Source organism: Pleurodeles waltl, chromosome 6 (genome assembly GCF_031143425.1).
Source record: "Pleurodeles waltl isolate 20211129_DDA chromosome 6, aPleWal1.hap1.20221129, whole genome shotgun sequence".
In the NCBI taxonomy this organism is placed as follows: Eukaryota; Metazoa; Chordata; class Amphibia; order Caudata; family Salamandridae; genus Pleurodeles; species Pleurodeles waltl.
In genome coordinates, this window is record NC_090445.1 from 740,826,669 (window position 1) to 740,851,175 (window position 24,507).

Consider the following 24,507-nt stretch of genomic DNA (forward strand, 5'->3'; position numbering starts at 1 on the left):
CACCGTGGTCATGATTCCATTTTTTTACCGCCGGCCTGTTGGCGGTGTTACCGCCGCTTTAACACTGACCGCCAGGGTTGTAATGAGGGCCTATGTGTTGGCAGATTATCAATCAGAGTACCAATGATCACTAAGTGGATACCTAAAATGGTAAGAAATTTAGTTTCTTCTAGGTTGGTCCATATTATGAGTGTGCTCTTAATAGATATTTGATAGAAATCAACGGCTCCTATAAAATCGGTATAACAACAGCATTCGAACAGTAATACTGCATGAGTTATTGGTTAAGTGGGCTTGAAGCCCTAACCAAGAAACACCCACAATCCTTGTAAAGGTCAACCACAAAAGTCACTAAATTAACTTTAGGGGTGGGCAAAATATTCAGTTCTGCCAGTGGAATTGGCAGAATTTTGGTTACTCTATGTTAATCTTGTGACTCAGAATTTGTGCCAAATGCCAGAAATAGCCGTGTTATTATTTTTTTCTCACCCGCAGCTCCAGAACGGTAAGGTGGCTAACGCAACAGAGATTTGGTGTCCCCTAGCACATCAGGCAGAGTCCAGGTGCAGGGTTCAATGGTGCTGGAGCTTGTTGTGTCTATGCAGCTCAGAACAGGTCAGCCAACTAGCCCTTGGAGTCACTCTGGTGGTTCTGGGTTCCAGGTGCAGGTTCAGGCCTCCTTCCTGAGGCAGCCGGACAGTCATTCGTGCAGAAGGGCAGCAGGGCAGGATGGCAATCCTTCCAGCAGAAGACAGTCCTTCTTCTGGGTCTTGCACAGGTCCAGAAGTGATCTGAAGAGTTAGGCCCCCAGGGTCCAATATTTATACCTCGTGCTAGCTGTGAAGTAGGATAAGCATCTGGAGTTTTCCCCCACAGATGTGTCTGGAATTTCCTTCCTCCCTGCCCTGGTCCTGGATTGTCTGGGGACACAATACACTAGTGTGAAACATTTTTTGAGAATGCTGAGGCAGCACCTTTGAAATGCAGGTATGGGAAGTCACGGCTCTGCTCACCCATCCTGCTAGAGATGGCCCACTGTATCATTGAATACATAAAGGTCAGCCTCCAGCTACAGCTAGTCATGTGACCCAGGGTACAAGCTGCAGGCTTTAAACAGTTAGGAAATGAAAATATCAACGTTGTAAAAGTGGCATTTAAAATTAAAGAGAGATTTAAAATTACAATTCCTAAGGCACCAAACTCAACATCCCCACATTCTTCCAATCAAAGTTTACCACTTATTAAATGTGAAAAGGTACTCTATTGGAGAGATAGGCAATAATGAAAAACATAGGACATATAAAACTGAAAAGTACAGGTCCACCTTTCAAAATACAGTTCAGTTCAAGCCCAACCCTAGGGGTAACTTACATGCATTAAAAAATAATGTTTAGACTTGGCAAACAGTTTTTTTTTGCTAGGGTAAAATAACAATTTAAAACTGCACACAAAGGCTGCAATGGCAGAAGTAGGTGGCACAATAAACGCTGCAAGCACACTAGTATCATATACTTTACAGGCCCTGGGCACTGGTTGTAGCACCTAAATGTGCCACTTGAGTTTCAGCCAATGTTATCATGTTTAAAGGAGAGAGCACACACACTGATAAGCAGTGGTAAAGTACACAAAATCCTAAGAGCCAACAAAAATAGGTTTAGAAAAGAGGAGAGTGAAGGCAAAACGTTTAAGGAAGACACTGCAGAGAGAGCTAAGTTCAACAACACAAATCCAGAAACAGATCATTAAGGTCAAGGAAAAAGGCTTAGAATTAGCGTGTAGCACCAATTTTCATGTGTTAATCCATTTTCTTCAGGGGGCCTTTTAGTGATAATTTATAATCTCCCAGCAATACACACACACAGACATCCTGGACTCATTTCTCCTAAGGAGCAACCAGAGAAGTGGTTCAGTCACTCCCCATAAAGAATATCCTGAGTAGACTACATTCTGTAGATCAGTTGGTGGATTCCATGAGATGACCAAGATGGCCGAGAAATCCTGTGTGTTGGCAGAGCATTACTAGTAGCCTCCTGGAAGGATTTCTTGGACGAGAACCAGCTACTGATAGAGTGATAGCTAACCTTCAAGCCTGCAAGAGCTTAATCTTCTTCCACTAAGGCCCTAATTGTACAACTTGAAATTTACCCTTTAAGAAATAGGGAGGGTTATTGTAATTTGCAAGTTAGTCCCACAGGTGTCTACAAACCTTCCTGCGTCCCTCTTAACTTTTGAAAAGCAGTTGGGCTCTCAGGGGTTATCTGGAAGCCTGTCAAGGAGGGATGCATCTAATTTGTTAATTCTACCCATTTTTGATTAAATTCACTTCTTGTGCTCTATGAAGTCAGACTGTGTTTGGTTCGCCTGTTTCTGTACTGAGATTGAAAGAAACTAGAATGAGAAAAATAATGCATATACTTGGGTAAAGATAGGGATCAGATATTATTCAGTTGTCTGGTAGTTTGTGGTAACTCACACCAAATATATACTCCCAGAGCTAAGGTAGATGTTCTCTCCAGATTACGCCTTTCTTATTGTTCCCTTGAGAGGAATGAAATCCACTCAACTTCTGTAGTGCGGCCCATTGTACAAGACTATGGGGGTCAATACAACCCTGGCGGACGGTGATATATTGGTGAAAGGTACTGCAAACAGGCTGGCGGTACCTTTCACCAAATTATGACATTGGCGGTTTGGCTCAAGCCAAACCGCCAATGTACCATTCTGACTGCCAGGGTGGTAACAGCTGCCGGGCTGGAGACTTCGATCTCTAGCCCGGTGGCCGTCACAACCCCACCCTCGGGATTATGACCCCGCCTACCGCCATGGTTTTCAGGGCACTCGTACTGCCATGAAAACCATGGCGGTAGGCACTATCAATGCCAGGGAATTCTTCCCCTGGCACTGATAGGGGTCTCCCCGTCCCCCTCCCCAGGGTCCTCCCCCATTATCCCCTCCCGATCCCCCCGCACATTTACACACCCACATGCGCACACTTACACACTCATACACACATACACATACCCACATCCACCCACGCATGCACACATACATACCCACACACCGCAACACACACTAACATACATTGCATCACACACGCATGCACAACACACAACATACATGTACACTCATATTCAGTCATTCACACACGCATTCCACTCGACTCACACCCGCATGCATGCATACAGAAACAGACTCACACAACACTCCCTACCCCCCTCTCCTGTCGGGGAACCCGACTTACCTGCTTAAAGGGGGTCTTCCGGCAGGAGATGGGACGTGGCACTGCTGCCAGCAGTAGCATCCGCCAGCAAAACACCGCCAGGCCGTAACATGGAACATGATATGGTAGGTGGTGTTTTGCTGGCGTGGCGCTGCTGCTGGCAGCAGCGCCACCTTACCGCCGTCAGCCGCCATGACTGTCGATGCAATTCCGCCAGCCTTCTACGGTCATAATGCGGTTGGCGGCTGGTAGCCAAGGCGACGGTATGTTGAGCGGCCATCGCCGTGGCAGTTGGCGGCAGTTACCGCCAATATCATAATGAGGGCCTATGTCTACAGAGAGCCTTTAAGGATCAGTATTACCTATCATAGCTATGTGGTTACTTCTATACTGAATTGTGGCATTCAAAACTTTCTATGAACTGGGTGTATTTTTGTATTTACTGAAAGAGTTCACCATTGAAAATATAAATGGGAGAAAAAGCTTTTGTAAATACGCAACTCAAATGACCAAATAAAAATCGATATACAATAGGGCTTCACTAGTAGTTATATCTCTTAATAGGGCTCCCGGTCTTATGGTATATATTTTTTAACATCTCTGTCTGTATTTATCCATATTTAACTTATAAATAAATAAGTGCCACGGCCCCAGATATTGCTCAGGAGGTCAGTGTATCTTGCACTACCAACAGGACCTGGCGTTGCTGCCACATGCCGGTATAAAAGCTCCCTATTAAAGATCACACTCTTACAAATGTGACTATTTGGATGGTTCAAGGCTAGCCAAAGCAGTAAGAATGACCTGAACTCCTTACCATTATTTTTTAAATGTGTATTTAATAGTTAAACTGATGTGCTGTGCTCGAAATAGACAGACAGTGCCATCACATGGTAACTATCATAAGTAAGTGCTGGTGTTGACAATTAAATATAAGTGCCGAGCACCAGCAAACATAGGCACAAATTAAGTACTGCTCTGATGAGACCGAAGGACTGTATTAGGATGCACTAGGATCGGGCTTTGAAATGATGAACTATTACAGTGTTTTTATATCTGATTGCTTCAGAGCCCCTCTTGAAGATTAAGTAGTAGGAGTGAGATCCAATTCCTTTGGAGTTGAGCCTGGTATTGGAGGGATCCGCCTCATACTGATTTATGTGCTCCCCCATATCACATATTGAACTGTAAGCATGCTTTACCATTGTAAAACATTGTTTTGGCAAAAGGTGAGCGTGTGTTCAACGGCTGTCCAGTGTAGAGCCAACTGTTGCAGCTAATGGATGTCAGTGGTCTTGTGGATTACATTTAAAACCATATTGGTGCTACATGATAAAGGACGTTCTCAGCTCATAATTTGCAGATTTTCGCAGTACATATGTATTATTGCACGGGGTGGTTATTAGGTTATTTCTCTGCTATGTACAATGAACTGCGGAGATTGTTAATATTTGGCCATGAGGCTTTCTGATAATGTGCTCGTATCATACACACTCTTACATTCTTATCCTTAAATTAGTAGAGATATCCCTTTTGCATTGACACACACACATTCCTTACCTTCCCAGATATCATTTACGTGAATATTTTCAGAGAAAATGTTTCTTTTACACCCTGGCATTTGCACTCCTCCATTTGGAAAGAAATCGAGATGACCTGCTAACTGGCTCATGCCAAGACCTGAAATTACAAAAGAGGTGATCAATGCAGAAATACTAAAGAACTGAAGAGCACAGTTTTTAAAATCAAATTCTTAACCTGATGTGTTACAAAAACATACCTAGATTTGGAATGAATGGACCGGAGTCAGTGTGGATGACGTCAACAAGAGCTGCATCCGAGGGATCCAGTCTGACTTCTACTGGTGTGCCTTGGAAATAGGGCTGGGCCGGATCCAAGCCTGAAGAAACATAAGCCATTTGAAACTCATGTAGCAACAATTTTTGAGAGCCCTTGTGTTCAATATAATGACTATAACTCAACTGCCCTTCAGAATAATGTTGGTTTACCCACCTCCACAAGATCCAATAAACTGCTGTTCAGTACTACTTTCCCTCCTGTGGCTACCACTTTCCATCAAGCAAACAACTAGAACGGTATACAGCCTATACAAAGATGGTTTTACTACGCAAACCCTTTACGAAGACAGCTTTGCCATGAAATCTCTTTACAACGCAATGCCTTTACCACGCATGCCTTTACCACGAATACGCCTTTTTCACACATGCCTTTACAAGGCAAGGTAAGTATGTTTAAGGCAAATGTAAGGTGTGTGTGTGTGTGTGTATATATATATATATATATATATATATAATCACTGAGAAAACTAAATGATACAGGGGTGTTATAGTTAGGAAGTAGAATTTCACTTAACCCCTTCGCTGTCAGGCCTTTTCCCCCTCAGGTGCAAGGCCTGTTTTTTGGCTATTTGGGGCAGTTCGTGCTTAGGCCCTCACAACTTTTTGTCCAGATAAGCTACCCACACCGAATTGGCATCCTTTTTTTCCAACATACTAGGGGTTCTAGAGGTAACCAGAGTTTGTGGGTTCCCCTGTAGGAGACCAAGAATTTAGCCAAAATACAGCAAAAACATTTTTTTTTTAAATGAAAAAAGGGCTGCAGAAGAAAGCTTGTGTTTTTTAACCCTGAAAATTTCATCAACAAAGGGTTTGCGGTGCTAAACTCGCCATCGTCACAGCTTTCGGGAACAGGGAGACTTGAATCAGAAAACCACATTTTTTAACACAATTTTGGTATTTTACTGGGACATACCCCATTTTTACTATATTTTGTGCTTTTAGTCTCCTTCCAGTCAGTGACAGAAATGGGTGTTAAACCAGTGCTGTATCCCCAACACCTAAACATTTCTAAAAAGTAGATAACATTCTGAATTCAACAAGGGGTCATTTGTGTAGATCCTAAAAGGTTTTCCTACAGAAAATAAGCAGCCATTTCTCTACACGTTTTACTCTGTAACTTTTTCCTGCCATGTCAGATTTTCAAAATCAATATACCGTTACGTCTGCTGGACTCTTCTGGGTGCAGGAATATATAGGGCTTGTAGGTTCATCAAGACCCCTAGGTACTCAAAGCCATTAAAGGAGCTGCACCTTGCAAAGGGTTTTCATTGAATACCGGGTATACAGCAATTCATTTGTTGAAATATAAAGATTAAAAAATAAGTATCAAGGAAACCTTTGTATTTCCAAAATGGGCACAAGATAAGGTGTTGAGAAACAGAACTTTTTGCACATCTCTGAATCTCTGAATTCTGGGGTCCCCATACTAGCATGTGAATTACAGGGCATTTCTCAAACAGACGTCTTTTTTACACACTGTCTTACATTTGGAAGGAAAAAATGTAGAGAAACACAAGGTGCAATGACACTTGTTTTTCTATTCTGTGTTCCCCCAAGTCTCATGATAAAAATGGTACCTCACTTGTGTGGGTAGGCTTAATGCCCGCGACAGAAAATGCAACATGGACACATCACATTTTCCCATTGAAATCTGATGTGTTTTTTGGGAAGTGCCTAGCTGTGGATTTTGGCCTCCAGGTCAGCCGGCACCTAGGGAAACCTACCAAAACTGTGCATTTTTCAAAACTACACTCCTAGGGGATTCCGGGATGGGGTGACTTGTGTGGCTGTCACCAGTTTCTATCCCTAGTTCCGGGGAGCATTAATGAAAGTAGGTCGTCCGGCACAGTCGGATCCACTGAAAAACCACAGTGGTTTGCTTCAACTCGATGCTTTCCCCGATGAGGCCCTACATTTAATTTTTGGAGGGCTTTGTTCTCCCTAGTATGGGATGTCCAAGTGTTAAAAGGATTAGGTACGTCTTTAAGGTCCTGACGAATCGCATAAGATCATGTATTGACTAAAAACCAGCGAGAAACATGTTGACCTATGATGTAGAGTAACACAGGGGACCCTTTGTTTACTTCTTTAGTTCTTACTACTCCCCAATGTGAGAGCTAGTAGCTGTAATTAGAAATTCTTCTTTTTTATGGGGAGTGTAGACATTATTTTACTATATCCCTATTTATTGTTTTTAATCTTGTCAGAGGTATTAGCATTGAATTAAATATTTGAACATATCTTACCTCTAGACATTTTTAACCACTTCTCTACCAATCCTCATTCTTTGTTTTTGACCGGTTGTGCATTTTCCTCTAAAAAGATCTCCGGCAAAGAGCCCCCGTGTGGGGCCCGTCAGGCATTGCAGCGCCGGCCTGACGAGGAGCATAGCCCTATGATGAAGCATGTCACCGGCAGGTGAGTGAGGGCTCGTGCTTCAAAATTTTTATCTTCCTTGGTATGCAGAACCTATAGGTTTAAAAGAAACCCTCCTTTTTTGGACTCGTATGTGCAATTTTTTGACTTGTACAGTATTGGGAGCTTCACACACGGTACCAGGAGTCTGTCCTCCGAATATCCCACATTGGCCCCTCCTTTTGTTGTTTTTTGACCAGTTTCTATCACCCAGAATCCTTTGCAAACCTCAAAATGTGGCCAAATAAAACACTTTTCCTCATATTTTGGTGATGGAAAGTTCTGGAATCTTAGGGGAACCACAAACTTCCTTCTACCCAGCGTTCCTCCAAGTCTCCCGATAAAAATTAAACTTCACTTGTGTGGGTAGGCCTAGGGCCTGCGACAGGAAATGCCCCAAAACACAACGTGCGCTCATCACATTTTCCCAACGAAAACTGACCTATTTTTTGCAAAGTGCCTAGCTGTGGATTTTGACCTCTAGCTCAGCCAGCACCTAAGGAAACCTACCAAACCTGTTTAGTTTCCAAAACTAGACACCTAGGGGAATCCAGAACGGGGGTGACTTGTGGGGGTCTCGCCAGGTTCCATTACCCAGAATCCTTGGCAAACCTAAAAAATTGACAAAAAAACACTTTTCCTCAAATTTCGGTGATGGAAAGTTCTGGACTCTGAGGAGAGCCACAAACTTTCTTCTACCCAGTGTTCCCCCAAGTCTCCCAATAAAAATGGTACCTCACTTGTGTGGGTACGCCTTGTGCCCGTGATAGGAAATGTCCCAAAACACAACATGGACACATCAAATTTTTACATTGAAATCTGACGTGTTTATTGGAAAGTGCCTAGCTGTGGATTTTCGCCTCTAGCTCAGCCAGCATCTAGGGGAACCTACCAAACCTGTGCATTTTTTAAAACTAGACACCTACAGGAATCCCGGATGGGATGATATGTGGGGCTCTCACCAGGTTCTGTTACCCAGAATCCTCTGCAAACCCGTGACCTGCTTTTAGGGTCTGGGCTCGCATCTCACGCCGTGCATCTCCTCCAGTCTGTGCCCATGCCTTCTACCCCGCCCTCGCTGCTGCCGTGAGTTTGAGGCACTCCACCACCCACAGGCACCCACATCCCTCGTGTCTAGTGGGATCCATAAGTGCTGGGAGTGTGTTTTGTTACCGCTAGTATCCTTTTTTGAAAATATTGCCATTCTGTGTTTTTCTGTGCTTTTTAGCCTTCTTTCTGCTTGCTCTGCTTTGCGCCCCCCTTCCTGCCCGTTTTTGGCTCGTCTGAGCCGTTCATGGCCACCGCCGTGTCCCTGCGGCCCGCCCCCTCGCGCCCCCGTTTGCCCTCACCTCCCGCCTCCCAGCTGCTCCTCCCTCCCACCTCCCCTTCTTAATGGCATCTGCTGTGCAGTGCTCGGAGTGACCCCTGACCTGCTTTTAGGGTCTGGGCTCGCCCCTCAGACCGTGCAGCTCCTCCAGTCTGTGCCTTCCACCCCACCATCGCTGGTGCCGCAAGTTGGAGGCCCTCCACCACCTGCAGGCACCCGCCTGCGCATCATCCCTGGTGTCTAGTGGGGTCCAAACTGCTTGGAGTGTGTTTTGTTACTGCTCGTATCCTTTTTTTTAAATATTGCCATTCTGTGTTTTTCTGTATTTTTCTGTGCTTTTTAGCCTTCTTTCTGCTTGCTCTGCTTTGCGCCCCCTTCCTGCCCGTTTTCGGTTCTTTTGAGCCGTTCGTTGACGCCGCTGCGTCCCTGCCCCCCTCGCGCCCCCATTCGGCCTCACCTCTCAGCTGCTCCTCCCTCCCACCTCCCCATCTTAATGGCTGCCGCTGCGCGTTGCTCAGAGTGACCCATGACCTGCTTTTAGGGTCTGGGCTCACCCCACACGCCGCACAGCTCCTCCAGTCTGTGCCTGTGCCTTCCACCCTGCCCTCGCTGCTGCAGCGAGTTCAAGGCCCTCCACCACCTGCCGGCACCCGCCTGCGCCTCATCCCTGGTGTCTAGTGGGGTCCATAAGTGCTGTGAGTGTGTTTTGTTACCGCTCGTATCCTTTTTTGAAAATATTGCCATTCTGTGTTTTTCTGTGCTTTTTAGCCTTCTTTCTGCTTGCTCTGCTTTGCGCCCCCGTTCCTACCCGTTTTTGGCTTTTCTGAGCCGTTCATGGCCGCGTCTCTGCGGCCCGCACCCTCCGCCCCCGTTTGCCCTCACCTCCCGCCTCCCAGCTGCTCCTCCCTCCCACCTCCCATTCTTAATGGCATCTGCTGTGCAGTGCTTGGAGTGACCCCTGACCTGCTTATAAGGTCTGGGCTCGTCCCTCACACCGTGCAGCTCCTCCAGTCTGTGCCCGTGCCTTCCACCCCACCATCGCTGCTGCCGCAAGTTCGAGGCCCTCCACCACCTGCAGGCACCCGCCTGCGCCTCATCCCTGGTGTCTAGTGGGGGTCCAAACTGCTGGGAGTGTGTTTTGTTTCCGCTCGTATCCTTTTTTTAAAATATTGCCATTCTGTGTTTTTCTGTATTTTTCTGTGCTTTTTAGCCTTCTTTCCGCTTGCTCTGCTTTGCGCCCCCTTCCTGCCCGTTTTCGGTTCTTCTGAGCCGTTCGTTGACGCCGCTGCGTCCCTGCCCCCCTCACGGCCCCATCCACCCTCACCTCCCACCTGCTTCTCCCTCCCACCTACCCTTCTTAATGGCGGCCGCTGCGCGGTGCTCGGAGTGACCCCTGACATGCTTTTAGGGTCTGGGCTCACCCCACACGCTGCGCAGCTCCTCCAGTCTGTGCCCGTGCCTTCCACCCTGCCCTCGCTGCTGCAGCGAGTTCAAGGCCCTCCACCACCTGCCGGCACCTGCCTGCGCCTCATCCCTGGTGTCTAGTGGGGTCCGTAAGTGCTGTGAGTGTGTTTTGTTACCGCTCGTATCCTGTTTAAAAAATATTGCCATTCTGTGTTTTTCTGTATTTTTCGGTGCTTTTTAGCCTTCTTTCCGCTGGCTCTCCTTTGCACCCCCCCCCCCCCTGCCTGTTTTCGGCTCTTCTGAGCCGTTCGTTGCTGCCGCTGCGTCTCTGCGGCCCCACCCCCCTTATGCCCGTATTTGCCCCCTTTTCCCGCCTCCCAGCTGCTCCTCCCTCCCACCTCCCCTTCTTTATGGCGGCCGCTCAGCTGGCATGCCAGAGGCGCACCAGAGGCAAGCCCATCTGCACCCGTCTGCACCTGGCCCGCGCCCAGCGCCAGTCCCCCTGGCCCTCGCACCTCCACATCACTAGTCGCTGCTACAGGGCAAACAAACTCCACACCCTCAACCCAGGCCGCTCCACCGCCTGCGTCCAAGCCAAACCGAGGCACACCCATGGACCCTTCTCCTCTCGGATGTGCAGCTTCACCTGCATCCAAGCCGCCAAGCACCACAGCAGCTCCACCCACAACCACCTCAGCTGCATCCTCCTCAATACCCACTCTGTCCACAAGCATGCAGTCGAACTCTGGGACCTACTCACCTCAGCCTCCCCAGACATCGCCTTCCTCACCGAAACCTGGATGAACCCCTCCTCAGAACCTGACATCACCATAGCCATCCCTGAAGGCTATAAGATTACCCACAGAGACCGCACCAACAAACCGGGAGGAGGAATTGCCATAGTCCACAGGAGCACCATCAGGATCTCAACCAACACCAATGAAACCATCGAAGCCGCCGAACACTTACACTTCCAGATTCACGTCAACGCCAACACCACTCTCAGAGAAACCCTTGTCTACAGACCCCCAGGCTCCCAACCACAGTTTTGCGACGCCATCGTTAACACAATCAGCGCCCACGCCGTCGCCTCCACGGACTACATGCTCCTCGGTGACCTAAATTTTCACCTAGAGAACGCCAACGACAGCAACTCTTCAGCCTTGATCGACAACCTCACCAACCCCGGTCTCAAACAACTTGTCACGACGCCCACCCACTCAGCCAGCCACACGCTTGACCCCATCTTCTCCACTAGCAGCCATATCACCTTCACCCATACCACCGAACTCCACTGGACCGACCACCGCTGTGTCCACTTCACCTTCCAGAAACCCACTGTTCACAACCACCCGCAACAGATCCTTTGCCGTAGCTGGAACAAGATCTCGGAAGACCAGCTGATCTTCACCCTCGCTCGTGCCCCGCCACCCAGCACAAGCGACCTCAACACTGCTGCCCTCAACTTCAAACAGTGGTTAGACGACTGCGCCAACACCCCCCACTCAGGAAACCACCCAACAACCGCACCAGCACGAAAGCACTCTGGTTCACCGCCGACCTTCAGGCCTCCAAGGAGGAGTGTCGGAAAATTGAGAACATATGGCGCCACGAACAAACAGAGAGCAACCACGCTGCCCTCAAGACAGCCATCCGCAAGCATCACCAGCTCATCCAAACTACCAAAAGATCCTTCTACAAAGACCGAATCGACAACAACGTGCACAATAGCAAAGAGCTCTTAAGCATCACCAAAGAACTCGCCAGCCCCAAGTCCTGCTCCATCGACCCCCCCCCCCTCCTCGCAAGACCTCTGCGACTCCCTCGCCACCTTTTTTCACTGCAAGATCATGGACATCCACAGCAGCTTCGCCTCCCCGATCCCCACGACCACTGCGGCCACCACTAACCCCAATGCACCCAGCCACACCAACCTCCTGAGCACCTGGGCCCAAACCAATGTTGAGGACACCACCAAGACCATGAGCACCATCCACTCTGGATCACCCTCCAACCCCTGCCCTCACTATGTCTTCAACAAAGCCAGCCAAATCATCGTCCCCCAACTCAGTGCTATCATGAACAGCTCCTTCGAGACCGCCACCTTCCCGGAGAGCGGGAAACACGCCAAAGTCAACGCCCTGCTCAAAAAACCCAAAGCAGACTCCGAAGACCTCAAGAACTACCGGCCCATCTCCCTCCTTCCCGTCCCAGCGAAGGTCATCGAGAAGATAGTAAACAGCCAACTGACCCGCTTCCTGAAGGACAATAGCACGCTAGACATCTCCCAATCCGGCTTCCGCAAGAACTACGGCACCGAGACCGCTCTCATCGCCGCAACCGATTACATCAGGATCGTGCTCGACAAAAGTGAAACTGCGGCCCTCATCCTCCTTGACCTCCCGGAACCCTTCGACACCGTCTGTCACCACACCCTCTGTGCACGCCTCCACAACGCCAGGATCCACCACAAGGCCCTGGACTGGATCACATCCTTTCTCTCTGGTAGAACTCAGAGAGTCTGCCTCCCTCAGTTCCAGTCGAAAGCCAGCAAGACCATCTGTAGAGTCCCCAAGGATCCTCTTTTCCAACAGATATTACATTGATATTATCAATGATGTTATCAACAATGTCGTTAGTGCTGTAATTTTGGGGGTAATAAGCAGCCAGTGGCCAGGCCCTGAGGCCAAGCCCCCATCAGCAACCAACCTTGCACCCAGCATGGCCTTTGCCCGTGCATGGCAGGGGTTGCCCACAAGGCCTGGCCTGCAGCCAGACTCTGCAGCCAACACCCCTAACCACCCAACCCCACACTGTGCACAGCCCTTTGGCTGCAGTCTGTCTTTCTGGGTGTGATAATAGGTATAAGAAGGTATATCTGGGGATGAGAGTGGCTGTGAAAGTCTCAGTCTGGGTGTGAAAGTGTGTGCATCAGTGTCTTAATGGGTGCGTCAGTGTCCGCAAAGGTCGGTGAGTGGATGCATGAGGGTGTCAGTGGGTCTGTGAGTGGTGTGTGAGAGTCTGAGTGGGTCTGTGAATGGGTGTGTGAGTGGGTCTGTGAGTGGTTGAACAAGGGTCTGATTGGGTTTGTGAGAAGGTCTGTGAGTGTCTTTAGTGGGTCTGTGATTGACTGCATGAGGGTCGGAGTGGGTATGTGAGTGGGAGAAAGAGTTTGAAAGAGAGAGAGAGAGACTGAAAGAGAGTGAGATAGATAGAGAGTTTATTAGGCTTTGTTGAATGATATATTTAGAATGAGATATTTCTGCCCATATTGAAAAGAAAAATGTATTTGTCAATTAAAGGGTAAGATCACCTTTCTGCATGAGTCTTAAACATTTGAAAAAAAAAAGTAAAGAAGGAAAATTACTATGAATACACCAGGAGTCAAACTCTGAACTCTCAGTGTGAAGGTCTGTGACCTTTGCCATTACGCTATCCTTTTTTAATTTTTATGTTCCATTTTTTTAGCCCTTTATGGGCTATCTTGGACAACAGGGGGAGCCTCAAGGCCTCCCCCTTGGTTCCACCAAATTGTTTTTTACATTTATTTTCAATTTTCACCCTTTACTGGCTTTCTGGGACTGCAGGGGGAGCCTCAAGACCTCTCCTAGCAGGCCCAACAGCCTCCCGCCTCCTGGCGTGACCCGGCACTGCTCCAGCAAGCATTTAGCTACTTTTCATAGCAGCTCCCTGCTTGCTGGAGCAATGTTTTAATCTGTCTTCCCTGCAGGCAAATCTGTGTGCAGAGAAGACAAGACAGATTAAAACTTTGCCTTCTGGCAGCGGGAAGATGGTGGTCCTCTGGGCTGCATGGGAGGCCGACGGGTCTCCCCCACACAAATACAATATTTTTTCCCAGTGAGGTGGTGGTCCCTGGGGCACTGTGGCATGCGACCCCCCTAAACATATTTTGTTCCCCCCATTACAAATAAACACCCACCCAGGAGCTTCAAAAAGATGAAGCGTTTGTAATTTTTTTTTACCAGGTCTGCAGATCCAGCACGAATCAAGGCAATTCTTTTTAAGAAAATGCTTTTTAGCCCTGGGGAGCTCCCTTTGGGAGCCCACCACAAGAGCTAAGGGGACCACAACCTCTCCGGGGCTATCTTCACATTGGAGGGGGCCACACGGCCCCCCTCTCGAAGCCACTGATGGCCTTGAGGACCGTCACCCCCCAGGGCCAGCTCCTGCTTTGTTACAGGTTTCCCACCCCAGGACATGGCTGTTTGCTGTGGCTTGGCTGCAGCTCTTTAGCTCTTTAGCTCTTTAGCTGCAGCCAAGCCACAGCAAACAATCCGCTGTCAAACAGTCGAGCTTTTATATCTGTCCCTTGTAGAGATGAAATGCTTCAGCAAACAGGGAGCTCCTGTTAAAGCAGCTCCCTGCTTGCTGAAGCACTGGTACCGCAAGGGAAGCCTTAAGGCTTTCCCTGTGGCGCTAGCTAGCCCATAAGGGCATTTTGTGTAAAATAAAAATAAATTAATTAAAAGGGATCTCCCGCAGTCCCAGATAGACCATAAAGGGGTAAAAAACAAAACAAAAAAAAGACAATAGCTCAGAGTGAAGGTCCCAGACCGTCACACTGTGGGTTGAAGGTTCGAGTCCAGCTTGCCTCGATTCCCCCTTTTTTTTTAACTACAAATCTTTAAGGCTCATACTGAAAGGTAATCTTACTCTTTTTAAATTTTTTTTTTTATTTTTTTTATTTGCACAGAAATATCTCATTCTAAGTACGTAATATATCAAAGTCTAAAATAAATCTCTCTCCCTCTCATTTTCTTTCTCTATCTATCTATCTATCTATCTATCTATCTATCTATCTATCTATCTATCTATCTATCTATCTATCTATCTATCTATCTATCTATCTATCTATCTATCTATCTCTCTAGCTATCTATCTCTTTCAATCTTTGACCCACTCACACACCCACCCAGACACTTACACACCCACTCACAGACCCACTCAGACACTCGTGCACCTACTCACAGACTCACTCAGACTCTCATGGACTCACTCACAGCCCTGTCAGACCCGCACGCACCCACTCACAGACCCACTGAGTTACTCACCCACTCACACACCCACTTAAACTGTCACACAGTCACTCACAGACTCACTGACATCCTCATGCACCCACTTACAGACCCACACACAAAGTGGCGCACCCACTAAAACAATGATGTAAGCACTCCCACACCCAGACAGACACTCTGGCAGCCACTCTCACCCAGATGCACCCTGTCAAACCTATTCTTACACCCGAAGAGGCTCTGGCCAACTTCCACCCTGCACGGCCAAAGGGTCGTGTACAGTATGGGTTTGGGTGCCTAGGGGGTTGGCTGCAAAAAATGGATGCAGGCCAGCCCTTGTGGGCAACCGCTACTGCACATGGGCAAGGTTGGGTTCTGATAGGGGGCTGGCCACAGGGCTTATAGGGGTTGGCTGGGCATGGCAGGGGTTGGCATCCAAGGCCATGCACAGCTTTTGGTCATGCAAAGCAGTGCACAGTGGGGGTTGGCAGCAGGACTTGGTCTATGGCCAGGCCCTGTGGCCAAACCCCCCAAAGCATGCTGGGGGGATTTGATGTTTAATTTCTGTGAAATGAGCATCGGTGCCAGAATACTTCCTGTCCTGCTTATTTATTCAAAAAAAGGCCACAGTTTTGCACATAATGTCTCCCCAACTGGAGTGCTTTCTACTAGCTAATTAGCAAGTGCTACCACGTTGAGTAAATGTATAGTGCATATTCCACACTACAGCTGTGTAAAGGACCCCGAGGTAATGTCTCGAGTGACTTTGTATGTCTGTGATTTTGGCAATGTAATTGTTCCTCGAGCGGCTTCATAAAGAAATCTGAAATAACATGAATACTCATGTAGAGAAGACGATGAGACTACAAAGAGTTGTATCTCCACCAAACAAATGCACTTCCTCTTCATTATATGTAGTAAGTGGTTCCTTGCTGGAGACATGCTCATATTCCTCATATTCCTCTGCATTAAAAATGCATCTCCAAATTCAGAGGGAAATGTGCTGATGGGGCCTTCTTTTGCTAAGCTGTCCATCATTCTGGAAAAAGGCGGTAAGAAGTTGGTTACCACTAATGTGTATGTGGCGGGGCTAAACGGGTGGGCTTCTAAGTCATTTTGCATACTTGTAGTGGTTAAAACAGAGAACAACGAACTCTGGTCTCAACACGAGATCACAAGAAAGAACCTACTTGTCACAGTCACTATATTTATTGATCTCCTAGGGACTGCAGGGGGAGTATCAAGGCCCACGATCCATGATGGCTCTTCGCCTCCAGCGGAAGACGGCATTGCTCCAGCACACAGCGAGAAGCTAAAAATGCTGCTGTCTGAGTGTGTGTGTAATCCTTTTATATCTTTTCTGGCCCGCTTGACAGCGGGCATGTAAACAGATGAAAAGTCTACTCCCAGTGAGCGGGAGTAGTTTTTCAGCTCCCGCCTACTTGGAGCAGACTTACAATTTACTTTTGCTTGGTGGGAGCTGGTAAAACTCCCGCTAAGTGAAAGCAAACTACTATCTTCTGAGCAAAGGTACCTCGAGAGTTAAGAAGCTCCCCCTGAGGGTGGTGGTCCCCAGGGCCAGCAATAGCTGCAGGAGGGGGGCACACAGCCCCCCTCCTTTAGTCTGCACAGGGACAGTCCCAGGGTGCAGGTGGTCCCCAGAGCCAAATATGGCCTGGGAGGGAGGGTGGCACGGCCCCCTCCCTCTTGTCAGTAGTTTTGTGTGCTGAGGAAGTGGCAGTCCCCATGGCAATTTAAACATTGGCGGTAGGTCCGGGTGGCCCTCCTCCTTTTAGTGTGACAAGACCCAGGAAGGTAGTGGTCCCTTGGCCCCTTTAAAGGCCAAAGGAGGAGGGCCACGCGGCCCCCCTCCTACTCACTTTAAAAATAAGTCCCAGTGAGGTGGTCTTCACTGGGGCTCAAACTGCCGTGGGAGGAGGGCCGCATGCACACCCCTCCCCTTTTTGCAAATGAGCGTGTGCCCCCGGGACCTTGCCCGCCCAGGGGCTGAGAAAAAAGAACAAGTGCAGGTACCTGTTTTTTTTTTCAATTTTTCTCCGGCTAAATACAGATCTACCATTGTATTCAGTTGAAAAATGTAAAAAATGCTTTTTTTCCCTGGTAGGGCATGGGGATGCCAGAGTATTCCTACCCTGACCCCTTTTCTTTTTTTACTTTATTTTTGGGCTCAGCTGAGTCTGAGTCCCAAAATGGCTGCCAACACTTCCTGGTTGGCAGACAATCAAATATCAGCATGGGGACTTTCGAATCCGTGGAGGGGTCCTAGATATACTTAACACTTTTACTTCAATAACTCCAAAACTGGTAAACGGATTTACAACAAATCACAAAAAGCACGCTTTCTGGACCAAAAGCTAGCTTTCTGGAAAATTTGGTATAATTCTGTCCATCAGTTCAGGCTGTAATCATGTCTAAAACTCCCTAAGGAAATTGCATGGAAAAAAGTATTTTGATACCCCCTTTTTCTCGGTCCCCCCGTGACGGATTACCCAGAAACCTTCAAGATAGCAACTGAGGTGAGTGGTGTGCTAGTTTTGAAAATGTTGTGAAGATTTGTGAAACAGCACCAAAGTTATTGGCAAAACAAACAACAACAAAAAAAAAATATATATATATACACACATATATATATATATATATATATATATATATATATATATATATATATATATATGCATATATATATATATATATAGAGAGAGAGAGAGAGAGATGTTTTTCACTAACAAAAGGTTAAAGTAAAGTTACAGTTAGGTGAACGTGTTTGTGATAACATTAACGTTTTGAACTAAAAAAAATACACTGAAATTCACCAGTTATAGTTAGCATAAGCAGTGTGCTGCCGCAATGCACTGCTCACAACCTCACATCATGACATCATTTATGACATGCCTGACCCTGCGGTGCGGTCCCCCTCCCTTAAAGTCAGCAGGGGTTGGCTCCCCGGGGCCTTTTCAGGCTTGGGGAGAGGAGCCACATGGCCCCACACCCATTTTGTGTATTTTCCACCCCGGTGTAGGGCTCACTGGGGCCTTTAGAGGCCCAGGGGGGTCGGAGACTCTGCCACCTTCCACATAAAAATTAATGTTGGACCCAGGGGGCGGGCTCCCCGTGGCCCCTCGTGGCTTGGGGAGGAAAGTCACACATCCCCCATATAAACAGTTTTCGGCCCTAGAGATGCGCTCTTCTGGGTCTTGGAAGGCTCAGGGAAGGGTGCACACTGTCACCCTCATCTAAAGGGGGTAGGCTCCTAAGGGCATTAGTGATTTAAATGTGGCCTGGCCATCCTTATGTTTTTTTTTACAACTTCAGGACTAGGGACTAAGCCCCAGATTTCTGTAATGGTTGTCAGAAACATTTTTCTCTTGTTACTGGCAGTCAATCAGAATACTTGCTCTCATTGGAATCTGACTCCCAAGGAAAATAAAGCTTCTTGGGCCAGTCAAAATACTTAAATACTGAAATTGGCGATCACGCAAGAGTCTCTGAAATTCTTTGAGCCCAATTGCCAAAATATACAATTATTTTTTACCCTTAATTTCTCAAAAACTACTGAACTAAGAAGAAGCATCCAATAAGGGGGGTGCAGACTACCAAAAAGGGCTTTATACCAAACAGCTTTCCTTTCTACACAAGTTGCTTGCTGGCTGCTTCAAGATCTGACAGATCCCCTCAGGTGGCTTGAACCTGAAAATTCCATTTGTTCGCCCTTCACTACTACAGCGTAACTTTCTATGACAAAGTTCATACCCCCCCCCCTCATCCGCAAAAGATTTTTGCTGACACCGCTACAGCTCTCAAAAACTAGATAATTTGTCAAAAACTCCACTTCACAGATCCTTAATGACTTCGCTTTGACATAATCCTCTTAATTAATTGTTATGTGCCTGTGTGTTTTTCACAAAAACCTAATAAAGTGAGTTGAACTTTTAAAAAAACCTACTGAATGGATTTACATGAAATCACAAAAAACACAATCTGCGAACCAAGATCCAGCTTCCTGACGAATTTGTTGTAATTCCATTCAGCGGTTTCTGATTTAGCCTGCCTTAAAGACTTCTATGGAAAATGCATTTAGCGACCCCCTTTTATCTTGGCCCTCGCGTGACAGATTACCTCAAAACTTACCATGCACAAACTAGTAAAAAAGTAGTACCTTTTTAGAAAGCTTCATGGAGATTCATCAAACGGTGCCAAAGTTGTTAGCAATACAAAACACACTTATTCTATGGAAGAGCAGACCTAACTATAATTACCCAGTGGCGGTCACCAGTGGATAATTATATTTAGGACAACGTTTCTAAAAGGATTTCTTGTTTTCTTAATAACTTCGGTGTCATTTTCCTAATACCTTTAGCACCATTTGATGAATCCTCATAAAATATTCCAAAAATAATGTTCTTCCACCTAAGCTCCCAACTGGAATCTTTCAGGGGGATCGGTCAAGTGGGGCCAAGAAAACGGGGGGGGTCCCAAAATGTGTTTTCCATTTCATTTTTCTGTTTGAACTTTAGACATAGCTACAGCCCAAACTGCTGAACGGATTTACACCTAATGTGGCAGAAACTAGATCTTGGTCCAGAAAGAGTGATTTTTGTGATTTGTTGTAACTCTGTTTAGCAGTTTCTGGATAATTAATGGTCCAACGCTTTGTATATATCATGACACAAGGATCCGTGGAGCTGACAGATCCCATGGAGAGAACTGTTTGGCTGCCATCACATCAACCAGGATGTTACAGTAGCCATCATTGGACTCAGGACTCAGCCCAGACTCTTGAACAAAATGGTAAAAAAATGACACAAGGGGGCAGGGTAGGCGTGCCCTGGCTCCCTAGGCCTGGGGCCAAAAAATATTGTTTTTTAAAAATTGCTGCACATTCAAGATGATCCACAAATATGCCACAAAATTCAAAAAAGGACATTTCTGACTACCATGCTAGTCATAAAAAAAACAGTGTGGACAAAGGCCCTGGGGGTGATGTGAAATATTTTTTTAGGGGAGGGGGGCATGTCCCCATTCCCAAGCCTCTGTAAGGCCCCAGCGACCCCCTACCCTGGAGCCAATGTGTAAAATGAGGGGATCGGGTGCATGCCGCACCGGGACCTCACCCAGGGGCCAAATTACCCAATAAAAGGAGACAGGGGCTGTGTAACCCCTACACAATAAAAGGAGACAGGGGCTGTGCAGCCCCCTCCTTTGAGCCTTAAAAGGCCCCAGGGTCTCCATCCCCAAGGCTGAATTGCACAAAAAAGAGAAGAGGGATATGCAGCTCCCCTCCCCAAACCTTAAAAGGCCCCGGTTACTCTATCCCCTGGGGCCAAACTGAAGTTAAAAGGGACAGGGACGTATGGCACCCCTCTCTGAGCCACTTAAGGCTGGCTTAAATACTGTCTCTCAAGAAGGCCACCATGGGACACAGTAGCCTTCCTGCCCACATCAGCATGGGCATGTATACTTCCACCTGGCAGGAGCATTTTTACATCTCATGCTGTGTCCGAGCAAACATGCCTTTCCTGCTTGCAGGAGCACAGGCAGTGAAGGGATGTTTGCTCTCACTTGGCAGAAGCTTTAAAAATTCTCCCACCACATGGCCCCCTCCTGATTTTTTTATGAAATTTGGTCTCTGGGGTGGAGTCTTCAGGCCTTTTCAGGCACTGGGAGGTGGGTTGTGCATCACCCTCCTGTATATTTAAGTGATGGCTCCAGGGGTGGGGTACCCGGGCCACTCTTGGTGCTGGGAGAAGGGTAATGCACTACCTCCCCTTAAGGGTCGGGGGATTGGGGTCCCCACCAGCCCTTTCTGGCTCAGGAGACAGGAAAGTGCAGAGAGGGGTGGCTTAGAGTGAAGTAGCATACAGTGGAATGGCATACATTGGAGTGCCGTAGATTGGAGAGGCCTAAGGTGAAGAGTCTTGCGATGGAATGGCAAAAAGGGAAATATCATAGAGTGGAGTGACGCAGAGTTGTATAGAGTTGAGTGGAATAGCATAGAACAGCACAGAGTTGAGTGCTGCAGACTGAAGTTGCATGGCATACAGTAGAGTGGCATATAGTGGAGTGACATAGAATAAAAAAGCATAGAGTGTAGTGGCATAGAGTGACATAGAGTGGAATAATGTGAAGTGGCTTAGAGTGGAGTGGCGTGGCATACAGTGGAACAGTGCAGAGCAGAGTGGCATAGAGTGGAATGGTGGAGAGTGGAATAACGTAGAGTGGATTGGCATACAGTGGAGTGGCATACACTGTAGTGGCGTACAGTAGAATACCATACAGTAGAGTGGTGTGCAGTGGCATAGAGTTGACTGGGGTTGAGTGGAATAGCGAACAGTGGAGTTGGGTAGAGGAGAATTCCACAGAGCTGAGTGGCATACAGTAGAGAAACGTAAAATGTAGTGGTTTAGAGTACAATGGCATGGAGTAGAGTTGCATAGAGTGGTGTTCAATGGAGTGGTGTAGAGTGGAGTGGCATGCAGTGGAATAGCCGAGAGTGGGGTTGTGCAGAATCAAGTGGCATAGAGTGCAGTAGGATACAGTGGAGTAGTCTAGTGTGCCACAAAGTGAAGTGGCATAGATTGGAATAGCATATACTGAAGTAGAGTGGAGTGGCATAGAGTGGAAAACTGTAGAGTGGAGTACAGTGGAGTGGCAAAGATTTGAGTGGCATATTGTAGAGTGGCATACATTGGAGTGGCATAGAGTGTCAAGATGCATAGTGAAAAGTGTAGAGTGTCGTAGAGTGGTGTACATTCAAGTGGCGTAGAGTGGAACTGTGGAGAGTGGACTGGCGTACAGTGGAAGGACATAAATTGGAATAGTATAGAGTGGAGGAACACAGAGTTGCATTGTGTCAAGTGGCATATTGTTGAATAGCATAGAGTTGAGTGGCATAACGTGAAGTAAAGTGGAGTGGCACAGAATGGAATAGTATGGAGTGGAGTGGTGTAGAGTAGTGTGGAGAAGAGTGGAGTGCCGTAGAGCAGAATAGAATGGGGTGGATTGTCTTAGAGTGGAGTGGTGTACAGTGGAGGGGCACAGAGTTGAGTGGGAAAAAGTAGAAGATATAAAGTGAAGTGACAGAGTAAAATGGCATAGAGTAGAGTGGCATAGAGTGGAGTGTCATAGAGTGAACTAGCGTAGAGTGGAGTGGCATAGAGTGGAGTTAAGTCGAGTGGCTTTGAGTGGAATTAGAGTAGCTTGGAGTGGCAGGTTGAGGAGTGGCGCAGAGTGGAATACCTTAGAGTGGAGGGACGCAGAGTTGCATAGAGTGAAGTGGTGTAAAGGGGAATAGAGTGGATTGGAGTTTAGCAAAATGTAGTGTAGAGTGGAGTGACATACACATCAGTGGCATACATTGAAATATCCTACACTGGCACAGAGTGGGGTGGCATATAGTGGAGTTGGGTAGAGTGGAGTGGCAACTAACTGTCATACAGTAGAGTGGCATAAAGTGGAGTGGCATAGAATGGAGTGATATTATCGGGAATAAGGCCAGGCGCAGTCCAGGTCTCGCCCGAAACTCCGCTGCGCGACTCTGCGGCGCTTTATGCGCACCACTTGTCATCCCATCTTGTTCCAAAGGTGACCATCAGCGTCGTCTGCCCTGTGGCAAAGCTCATAGAGCTGCAGGTTCAGGACAGTGGTGAACAAGATGCACTTATCAGTGCTATTCTATGAAGGGACTACAATTCCCATGTTTTTAGAGGCAGCAGCCATCTTGGGGTGTGGCAGGCCTATAAAGCCCAGCCACACCCAAGCACGTTGCTCACTATTTTGAAGACTTCGATGCAGCCAGACCTCGTGGGGGTTTCTCTGTAGAAGAGCAGAGTTCCTGAATGGCAGAGTGTCGTCCAACCAAAGTATCCTTGTTTCCATGATGCATTCAAAAACTAGTAGGTCATACTCGTAGCGGTAAGGCCTTGCTGAATCCAAGTTTGGAGTAAGTCATTACTTCCAAAAGTTAAAGCGCCCCTTAGCATAACAAGAAAAGCGTTTCTAGAGTACAGCGGCCTTGGCGCAACGATCAAAGGCATTTCAGAGCACAGATGTAAAGCGCTCTTTTACACAGCAATTCAAAGCATTTCAGTTCACAGATGTAAAGCGCTTTTGTGCATAGCAATTCGAAGCGTTTCCATCCACAGATGTAAAGTGCTTTTTTCACAGCAATTCAAAGCGTTTCGTTCACAGATGTAAAGCGCTCTTGGCACGACAATTCAGGCGCTTCAGTTCATAGGTGTAAAGCGCTCTTGGCACGGCAATTCGAGCGCTTCAGTTCACAGATGTAAAGCGGTCTTGGCACAATTCTGGCGCTTCAGTTCACAGATGTAAAGCACTCTTGGCACAACAATTCAAGCGCTTCAGTTCACAGATGTAAAGCGCTCTTGGCATATCAATTTAAGCGTTTCAGTCCTCAGGTTTAAAGCGCTCTTGGCACGACAATCAAAGCGCTTCAATTCACAGGAGTAAAAGGTTCTTGGCACAACAATCTAAGTGATTCAGGCTACTTGAGTAAAAGCGCTTCCTAGTATTGTTAAGTAAAGTGCTTCAAGTTCAATGAGTAAAACTTTTTGGCATTTATTGTTGTGAATGTGAAAGTACTTCTGGAGATAAGTAAATCATAGTTTTCATTGTTCTTTGAAAAGCTTAAGATGTGAAAAGCATATTTAATTCTGTGAGATTTTCTAAGTCATGATCAAAGGTTTATGTTGTGAAGACATAGATGTTACAGGATTGATATTCTGAGTATATTCGTAGTCCAAAGTTCTTGCCATCTCTTGATTCTGAGGTCGTAGTTTACCCTTGTTCCATGTTTCCAAGACGGGGCTTTGCCCTCATTTTAAAAGGGGTCTCCATCTGATATCTCGGAGACGCATTTAGTCAAGAGTCTATTGATGAGTTACATTTCTATGAATGAGTAAATGCATATTTGTTCTAACCTTTACTTTTTAGATCTCTCTCCCTGCTGTTCCCTACCCTAATTCCCTTCCCCCTGACTGGCTTCATCATAACTCTGTGCTATAATAGCTTTCTGAGTTGGTGACGCCGGAAAGTGGGTCTTTTTTTCAGCGACGCGTAGATCCAGAGGAAAGGACACTGTGACAGATATACAGTGGAATAGCATAGAGTGGAGTGGTGTAGAGTGCAGTGGGATACAGTGGAGTGGTTTAGAGTGGAGTGATAAAGACTGGAATAGCATAGAGTGAATTGACTTAGACTGGAACAGCATAC

At 47.1% G+C, this 24,507-nt stretch overlaps 1 protein-coding gene across 1 annotated transcript in view; it reads right to left on the reverse strand.

Moving 5' to 3' along the window:
- LOC138301693 (pancreatic triacylglycerol lipase-like) overlaps positions 1–24,507 on the reverse strand; it is a 496,425-nt gene that overhangs the window by 152,708 nt on the left and 319,210 nt on the right. The window contains exons 6-7 of the mRNA XM_069242210.1: positions 5,001–5,120; positions 4,781–4,900 (exon numbers count right to left, since the gene is read on the reverse strand). Coding sequence (XP_069098311.1) covers positions 4,781–4,900; positions 5,001–5,120 — 240 coding nt within the window. The remainder of the gene's footprint in view (positions 1–4,780; positions 4,901–5,000; positions 5,121–24,507) is intronic.